Genomic DNA, 10,000 nt, shown 5'->3' with positions numbered 1-10,000 from the left:
TGGCTGACTGTCTGACTGACTGACGGACAGACAGGGGTATTATGATCAGGCCTAAATGCAGAGGAAGAGACAGAGACATGAGGTGGTGTGTTCCACTCAGCCAGGGGCCTGACAAGGCCGTTGCTCCTCTGGTAGATTGGTCAATAATTGATTCGTTTGCATAATTGATGCCCCCTCTTGTGCCAGAACCCTCCGCGGAGAACAGAACGGAGGAATAGAGGGAGAGAGAGGGGAGGAGAGAGAGTGTGGAAAAGAATGAGAGAGAGAGAGAGAGAGAGAGGAAGGGAGAAAGAGAGAGAAAGAGAGAAAGGGAGGGATAGAGAGACGGGGTGAAAGAGATTGACGGCAACTGAAAGATTGATGGCGAATTAATGTCATTGCTTAATTGCTTGTCTTGAGTGCAATGGAGAGACTTCCAGGGAGAAAATAGGGAGAAAAGAGGGAGGGAGGGGATAACAAAAATATTGGCACCGTTGATAGCCCATCCAACTACCTCATCCCCATACTGTAATTTATTTTTGCTCCTTTGCACCCCAGTATCTCTACATGCACATTAATCTTCTGCACATCTATCACTCCAGTGTTTAATTGCTAAATTGTAATTATTTTTCCACTATGGCCTATTTATTGCCTTATCTCACCTCATTTGCACACACTGTATATAGACTTTTTTTCTATTGTGTTATTGACTGTATGTTTGTTTTACTCCATGTGTAACTCGGTGTTGTTGTTTGTGTCGCACTGCTATGCTTTATCTTGGCCAGGTCGCAGTTGTAAATGAGAACTTGTTCTCAACTGGCCCATCTGGTTAAATAAAGGTGAAATAAATACAAAATAAATACAGATGAGCAAAAAATACTACAAATACTGAGCTATATTCTGTGAATCTTTATAGAAAGTGATATTATTTTATATTAATAGCTCAGAGAAAAACATTTAGCTTAACAAGTACTGTAATAAAACAAATCTCACAAAGATACATGTCAAAATGATTGACACCACTGTTTTCAGTGCTTCAGCAGCCTCCCCTGGCGAGGATAACGGCACTGAGCCTTTTTCTAGAATGTTTTATGAGACTGGAGAACACATCGGGAGGGATCGATCTTAGACCATTCCTCCATACAGAATCTTCTTTCCAGATCCTTGATATTCTTCGGTCTGCGCTCATGGACGGCCCTCTTTAATTCAAACCACAGGTTTTCCATGAGGTTCAAGTCCGGAGACTGAGCTTGCCATTGCAAAATGTTGATTTTAGCCATTTCATCGTGGATTGTGATATGTGCTTGGGGTCATTATCTTTCTGGAAGATCCACTTACGGCCAAGTTTCAGCTTCCTGGCAGCGGCAAACACATTTTTTTGCAAAAATGTCCTCGATGAACTTAACAAGGAAGCAAAATAGCCCCATAACATCAAAAATCCACCACCATATTTTACAGTAGGAATGAGGTTATTTTCTGCATATGAAGAGTTTATTTCCAAAACGCTATAAATCCATAAATCTTTCACGTGTGTGTAAAATATTACTGTCCTCAGATTTTAAATTCATAGATTTTAGATGTGTATTACAACTAGTTTTGTTGTGAAACTCTATAGATCCATTGTTTAGCAGGAATGGAATGTTTTATATATATATTTAACATATAAATTCAACACATCATAAATATAGCCTGATGCTATAGTGTTTGGTTAGAAATAGGCCTCATTCCAAATGTCACTATATTCCCTATATAGTGTACTACTTTTGACCAGGGCCCAGATCTCATATTACTGCGTTGATTCATTTGATGTTACAGATGTATCATTTGTACAGTTATTTACAAAAAAATGACATTATTTGTCACATTTGACTGTGTAAAACCTTGCAGTGCTACTTTTTTCTCTGCGAGTGAGATGGATATATCTCATTTTGTACCGAATGATGTCTGTTTGTCTCTCTGTAATGAAAGCATATAGTGATAGGTTTCAAACAAATACATGTCTGTCATTTAACAACCCCATGCAATGATTAAATGGAGAAAAAACACACCAATCTCTTTAGTAAGTTCTTTAAAGAAAATGGATATATAGCGTTTTAGAATGAAACTCATATGCATCCTTCCTTCGGGGCCAAACCCACCACTGGTGTGATAGAGCCAAAGAGCTCTATTTTCATGTCATCTGGCATAGCACCTGGTTTCAATCCAAGTGCCAATGCCGTTTAGAAAACTCCAGGCGTTTACATTTGTTGGTTGTTCTCAATAAAGGCTTTTTTCATGGCAACCCTTCCAAATAGCCTGTTGGCTTGTGGGTGATGTCTAATTGTAGATTTTGGAGACTTGGTGACCCCAAAATGAACAAGTTCTGTAATTCTCTAACTGTGGCCCTTGGACATTCATTTTGCCTTCTGAACCGTCTTCCTCAATGTGCGTGGGGAAAAGATACTCTTGGGCCTCTGCTAGGAAAGTTTCCACTGTTCCAGTGATTTTAAACTTCTTAATTGCACGAGGGGTTTGTGGTATATGGCCAATATACCACGGCTAAGGGCTGTCCTCCGCATGACGCAACGCGGAGTGCCTGGATAAAGCCCACAGCCGTGGCATATTGGCCATATACCACAAACCCCTAAAGGTGCATTATTGCTATTATAAACTGGTTACCAACAGCAGTAAAAATAAATGTTTTGTCATACCCGCGCTATAAGGTCTCATACCACGGCTTTCAGCCAATCAGCATTCAGCTCTTTAGTTGTTTTTTGTACCGTTGCCTGATCTATGAAAGTCAACAACCACTTGTCTCTTTCCAAATGTAAGTTCTTTGCCTTTCCCCATGGTGATTCAAGTTTCAACGTTTATTAGCAACGTTTACAGGATACCACAGGTGAAAAGCAGTACAGGGACATTCTTACTGGCTCTTTCCCAACAGTGCAGTAATAAAGTAATACAAAAAAAGATACGAGCTAAGATAAAGAAATACCAGGATGCAAGTATACAGCGCATTCGGAAAGAATCCAGACCCCTTGACCCTTTCCACATTTTGTTACTTTACAGCCTTATTCTAAAATGGGTTAAATAATCCCCCCCCCCCTCATCAATCTACACACAATACCCCATAATGAAAAAGTGAAAAGTTTTTTAGACATTTTTGCAAATGTATTAAACATTTTAAAAACCTGAAATACCTTATTTAAATATGTATTCAGAACCTTTGATATGAGACGCGAAATTGAGATCAGGTGCATCATGTTTCCATTGATCATTCCTTGAGATGTTTCTACAACTTGATTGGAGTCCACCTGTGGTAAATTCAATTGATTGGACATGATTTGGAAAGGCACACACCTGTCTATATAAGGTCCCACAGTTGACAGTGCATGTCATAGCAAAAACCAAGCAGTGAGGTTGAAGGAATTGTCTGTAGAGCTCCGAGACAGGATTGTGTCGAGGCACAGATCTAGGGAAGGGTACTAAAATGTCTGCAGCATTGAAGATCCCCAAGAACAGAGTGGCCTCCATCATTTTTTAATGGAAGAAGTTGGGAACCACCAAGACTCTTCCTAGAGCTGTCCGCCTGGTCAAACTGAGCTATCGAGGGAGAAGGGCATTGATCAGGGAGGTGACCAAGAAACCGATGTTCACTCTGACAGAGCTCCAGAGTTCCTCTGTGGAGATGGGAGAATCTTCCAGAAGGACAGCCATCTCTACAGCACTCCACCAATCAGGCCTTTATGGTAGAGTGGCCAAACGGAAGCCACTCCTCAGCAAAAGGCACATGACAGCCTGTTTGAAGTTTGCCAAAAAGCACCTAAAGGACTCAGACCATGAGATTCTCTGATCTGATGAAACCAAGATGAAACTCTTTGGCCTGAATGCCAAGCATCACATCTGGAGGAAACCTGGCACCATCCCTACGGTAAAGCATGGTGGTGGCAGCATCATGCTGTGGGGATGTTTTTCAGCGGCAGGGACTGGGAGTCTAGTCAGGGTTGAGGGAAAGATGAAAGGAGCAAAGTACAGAGAGATTCTTGATGAAAACCTGCTCCAGAGTGCTCAGGACCTCAGACTGGTGTAAAGGTTCACCTTCCAACAACCCTAAGCACACAGCCAAGAAAACGCAGGAGTGGCTTCGGGACGAGTCTTTGAATGTCCTTGCGTGGCCCAGTCAGAGCCTGGACTTGAACCCGATCTCTGGAGAGACCTAAAAATAGCTGTGCAGCAACGCTCCCCATCCAACCTGACAGAGCTTGAGAGGATCTGCAGAGAAGAATGGGAGAAACTCCCCAAATACAGGTGTGCCAAGCTTGTAGCGTCATACCCAAGAAGACTCAAGACTGTAATCGCTGCCAAAGGTGCTTCAACAAAGTAAATGTCCTAATTCAGATTTGTATTTACAATACATTTGCCAAAATGTCTAAATACCTGTTTTTGCTTTGTCGTTATGGGGTTTTGTGTGTAGATTGATGAGGAAAAAAACTATTTAATTTATTTTTGAATATGCTTTAAAGTTACAAAATGTGGAAAAAGTCAAGGGGTCTGAATACTTTCTGAATGCACTGTATACAGAGCAAAAAGGCAAACTCAGCTCCATCATTCATTTAATCAGATGGCTCATTCATCACAAAACCCACTGATATTGCCAACTACTTTCATTATTTTTTCACTGGCAAGATTTAGTCATGACATGCCAGCAACAAACACTGACACTACACATCCAAGTATAACTCATCAAATTATGCAAGACAAGCATTGTCATTTTGAATTCTGCAACACTTAGCAAAGAGCTACAGTTAGTTTTAGAATGGGTTGCAAGGAATAAGCTAGACCTAAGCTAGACCTAAACGGCTGGCCCTTAAATGTACATGGAGAGCTAACATGAATAACATGTATGTACATCTCTCATGGCTTAAAGGGGAGGAGAGATTGACTTCATCACTACTTGTGAAAAGACAGAAAGAGACAGAGACACTAAGTGAAAAGACAGAAAGAGACAGAGACACTAAGAGAAAAGACAGAAAGAGACAGAGACACTAAGTGAAAAGACAGAAAGAGACAGAAACACTAAGAGAAAAGACAGAAAGAGACAGAGACACTAAGTGAAAAGACAGAAAGAAATAGAGACACTAAGTGAAAAGACAGAAAGAGACAGAGACACTAAGTGAAAAGACAGAAAGAAATAGAGACACTAAGTGAAAAGACAGAAAGAGACAGAGACACTAAGTGAAAAGACAGAAAGAGACAGAGACACTAAGTGAAAAGACAGAAAGAAATAGAGACACTAAGTGAAAAGACAGAAACGCTAAGTGAAAAGACAGAAAGAGACAGAAACACTAAGAGAAAACACAGAAAGAGACAGAGACACTAAGTGAAAAGACAGAAAGAGACAGAAACACTAAGTGAAAAGACAGAAAGAAATAGAGACACTAAGTGAAAAGACAGAAAGAAATAGAGACACTAAGTGAAAAGACAGAAAGAGACAGAGACGCTAAGTGAAAAGACAGAAAGAGACAGAGACACTAAGTGAAAAGACAGAAAGAAATAGAGACACTAAGTGAAAAGACAGAAAGAGACAGAGACACTAAGTGAAAAGACAGAAAGAGACAAGAGACACTAAGTGAAAAGACAGAAAGAAATAGAGACACTAAGTGAAAAGACAGAAAGAAATAGAGACACTAAGTGAAAAGACAGAGAGAAATAGAGACACTAAGTGAAAAGACAGAAAGAGACAGAGACACTAAGTGAAAAGACAGAAAGAGACAGAAACACTAAGTGAAAAGACAGAAAGAGACAGAGACACTAAGTGAAAAGACAGAAAGAGACAGAGACACTAAGTGAAAAGACAGAAAGAGACAGAAACACTAAGTGAAAAGACAGAAAGAGACAGAGACACTAAGTGAAAAGACAGAAAGAGACAGAGACGCTAAGTGAAAAGACAGAAAGAAATAGAGACACTAAGTGAAAAGACAGAAAGAAATAGAAACACTAAGTGAAAATACAGAGAGAAATAGAGACACTAAGTGAAAAGACAGAGTGAGATACAGACACTAAATGGAGATGCTATGAGAAAATAAATAAAGAGATTGAGAGGTCATTAGAGCCAAGGCAGGAGAAGACTAGTAAGGACACTAGGAAGCATCCTTACCCACACACGCACGCACACATGCACGCACACACGCACACATGCACACACGCACACACGCACGCACACCGCACACACGCAGTGTTGTATAAATAACCTTGTGGGGACACACAATTCAGTCCCATTCAAAATCCTATTTTCCTATTTTCCTAACCTTAACATTAAATCTAACCATAACCACAAAACCTAACCCTAACAGTAAAACTAGCTCCTAACCCTGAACCTAATTCTAACCCTAACACTAATTCTAACAGTAACCCTAAACCCCCTAGAAATAGAATTTGACCCTGAGGGACTAAGAACATTTCCTGAGTTGTTTACTATTCTTGTTCACAGAATAGTCACACACACACATTAAGCGCATCACCATACCTTGAGCGTCATCTCTGCTACAAAGATGGCTGTGAAGACGTAGTTGGAGATGGTTAGGAAGACTCTTTCCTATACATAGAGAGAGAGAGATGGAGGGAGAGAGAGAGATGATGGAAATAGAAGATCATTGACTTGACACCACTAATTATATTTGTATGGTTGAAACCTAGAGGTGAACTTTGATCCTGACCAGGCTGCCCTGCATGATCTTGGGTCTCTCCAGAGCCACGGTGATGCAGTTGGAGAAGATGAACGCTAGCACCACATAGTCAAACATCTTGTAGGCTATGATGGACTGGCATACCCGCCTGAACCTGAGAGAGGGAGGCAGGCAGGTGGGGAGGGAGGGAGATAGTGGAGAGAGAGGGAGTGGTATTGGGAGACAGAAAGGAAGAGAAAGAGAGCAAGAGGGAAAAAGATAAACAATTGAAAAACATGTGTTTTGTAACATCGCTACTGATTAAAACCCTTTATTGTGCCTCATTGACAGAGAACTGGGGATTGCTCATCATTCAGTCAGATAATAGCCCCATTCTCTCTGATTATTTCATTTCCTTTCAAAGCAATTCCCATTAACTGGTGTTGTAAAGGCACCATCCTCCATAGAGACACCACTACAATAGAGAGAGAGAGAGACACAGAGAGACCCAGAGAGACAAGCAGAGAGATACACACACAGAGAGAGACACAGAGAGACACTCTCTGTGTCTCTCTGGGTCTCACTGTCGAGGTCGGGCAATGATGATAGGCGATTATGCCTGACTTGCAGTCGGCGTTCCAATTCATCCCAAAGATGTTAGATGTGGTTGAGGACAGGGCTCTGTGCAGGCCAGTCAAGTTCTTCCACACCGATCTCAACAAACCATTTCTGTATGGACCTCCCTTTGTGCAAGGGGGCATTGTCATGCTGAAACAGGAAATGGCCTCCCCAAAACTGTTGCCACAAAGTTGGAAACACAGAATCATCTAGAATGTCATTGCATGCTGTAGAGTTATGATTTCCCTTCACTGGAACTAAAGGGTCTAACCTGAACCATGAAAAACAGCCCCAGACCATTATTCCTTCTACACCAAGAGCTTTACATCACTCCAGCCAACGCTTATCATTAGGCATGGTGATCCTAGGCTTGTGTGCGGCTGCTCGGCCATGGAAGCTCTCGACAAACAGTTATTGTGCAGACGTTGCTTCCAGAGGCAGTGTTGCAAATGAGGACAGATGATTTTACGCGCTTCAGGTCCCGTTCTGTGAGCTTGTGTGGCCTACCTCTTCAATGCTGAGCCGTTGTTGCTCCTAGCTGTTTCCACTTCACAATAACATCACTGAAAGTTAACCAGGGCAGCTCTAGCAGGGCAGAAATTTGATAAACGGACTTGTTGGAAAGGTGGCATCCTCTGACGGTACCACCTTGAAAGTCACTGAGCTATTCAGTAAGGCCAGATTGCATGGCCGTGTGCTTGATTTTATACCCCTGTCAGCCACTAGTGTGGCTGAAACAGCCTGAATCCACTCATTTGAAGAGGTGTCCACAGACGTTTGTATATACCGTGTACCTCCACAGCTAACAGAACACTGTTGCAATGCCTTCCAGCCTGAGCTCCATCTCTGAGCCCTGAGGTGGATTTATTGTTGACCAACAGATAGAGGATCACAATGGGAAGTCTCCCTTTGCTACCTCATGGACAGGGATCCATACACTAATGAGGCAGGTGGTGCTCGGCAATTCTTCTCTCGGGGAGTGGGGATCCACAGGCTGTGCAGGCTTTCGTTCTAGCCTAGTACAAATGCATCGGATTCAACAATTTATGAACGGAACACCAAAGCCTTGAATTGCTGTATCAGGGGTGTTAGTGCTGAGCAGGAGTGAATGAGTGAAAACAGGGGTTGACAGACAGACAGACCTGTTCTGAGGAGAGAAGAGGAAGACAGACCAGTCCTCTCTGGTCTCACACCACTCTGGCCTGTACACCTCCATCATCTTCTGGATACGGAAACACAGACTCTGGAGGAGGGACACAGCACACACACACACACAACGTCAGAATACACACACAGTCAGAATACACACACATGCACGTGTGAACGCAGGCAGGCAGGCAGGGAGGCAGGCACGCACACAGATACGCACACATACACACACAGTTTGGTGAGTGAATTCAGTACACATAAACACACTGGTTCTAGACAAAGAGAAACGGCTATACTGTATAATACAATAAGATCATTCCGATTATTCCACCTCCCAAGAGAAAAGATGAATCTTCTGTCTTAATTGTTTACAAGAGAGGACACTTTGCTTTATCAACACCTAGAAGCATAATATCCAGCATGCCCATTGGTCTGCTCTACTCAGTGACTGGGTCCCAAATGGAACCCCAATCCCTATATAGTGCACCATATGCCCTGGTCAGAGTAGTGCACTACATAGGGAATAGGGTGCCATTTTGTGTAACTAGCATTATTAATTGTCCCTGGTTCAGCCCTGTATGTATGGGATTGTTTACTGTTGAAACAATAGAATCCCAGGGGAGAGACATAACAGGGAATCTACTGGAGAATGTATTCCCGGATATTTATTTTATAAACTGCTATACACAGTGTGTTTATTCTACTATAAGCTGCCTTGTGCTGCTGGTCATGAATAACACTGGTACAACAACAGTTCCTTCTCTCCTATCTACAGTATCTGTCTTTACCAAGACGACAGGATGTCACTGGGACTGTGGACGTTCCAGGGTGTTTTTAAAGTGAATAGGACTTTATCATTGTTCATCATCACAACCAAGGCACTTTAATCTCATCATTCAGATCCTCCTCCCTTACTCCTCATCATACTCCTCACCACACTCCTCACCACCATCCTCACCACACTCCTCACCACACTCCTCCCTTACTCCTCACCACACTCATCACCACACTCCTCACCACACTCCTCACCACACTCCTCCCTTACTCCTCACCACACTCCTCCTCACCACAATCCTCCCTTACTCCTCACTACACTCCCCACCACACTCCTCACCACACTCCTCAACACACTCCTCACCACACTCCTCCCTTACTCCTCACCACACTCCTCCTCACCACACTCCTCCCTTACTCCTCCTCACACTTCTCACCACACTCCTCACCACACTCCTCACCACACTCCTCCTCACACTCCTCACCACACTCCTCCCTTACTCCTCACCACACTCCTCCTCACCACACTCCTCCCCTACTCCTCACCACACTCCTCAACACACTCCTCACCACACTCCTCACCACACTCCTCCTCACACTCCTCACCACACTCCTCCCTTACTCCTCGCCACACTCCTCCTCACACTCCTCACCACACTCCTCCCTTACTCCTCACCACACTCCTCACCACACTCCCCCTCACCCACCCTCTCACCCAACCTCACCCCACACTTCCCCTCACCCAACCTCACTCCACACCTCCCCCTCACTCACTCTCTCACCCAATCTCACCACCACACCTCACCCACCCTCTCACCCAACCTCAACCCACACCT

The 10,000-nt window shown here is 43.2% G+C and overlaps 1 protein-coding gene across 3 annotated transcripts in view; it reads right to left on the bottom strand.

The window, feature by feature from the left end:
* Positions 1–10,000, bottom strand: part of LOC110538728 (voltage-dependent T-type calcium channel subunit alpha-1I-like) — a 139,118-nt gene that overhangs the window by 52,859 nt on the left and 76,259 nt on the right. For all 3 annotated transcript variants that reach the window (XM_036938908.1, XM_036938909.1, XM_036938907.1), the window contains exons 16-18: positions 8,384–8,484; positions 6,675–6,798; positions 6,485–6,553 (exon numbers count right to left, since the gene is read on the bottom strand). In XM_036938908.1, the coding sequence (XP_036794803.1) occupies positions 6,485–6,553; positions 6,675–6,798; positions 8,384–8,484 (294 nt within the window). The remainder of the gene's footprint in view (positions 1–6,484; positions 6,554–6,674; positions 6,799–8,383; positions 8,485–10,000) is intronic.

This window comes from Oncorhynchus mykiss, chromosome 12 (genome assembly GCF_013265735.2).
Source record: "Oncorhynchus mykiss isolate Arlee chromosome 12, USDA_OmykA_1.1, whole genome shotgun sequence".
In the NCBI taxonomy this organism is placed as follows: Eukaryota; Metazoa; Chordata; class Actinopteri; order Salmoniformes; family Salmonidae; genus Oncorhynchus; species Oncorhynchus mykiss.
This window is presented reverse-complemented; position numbering and strand designations above follow the sequence as displayed.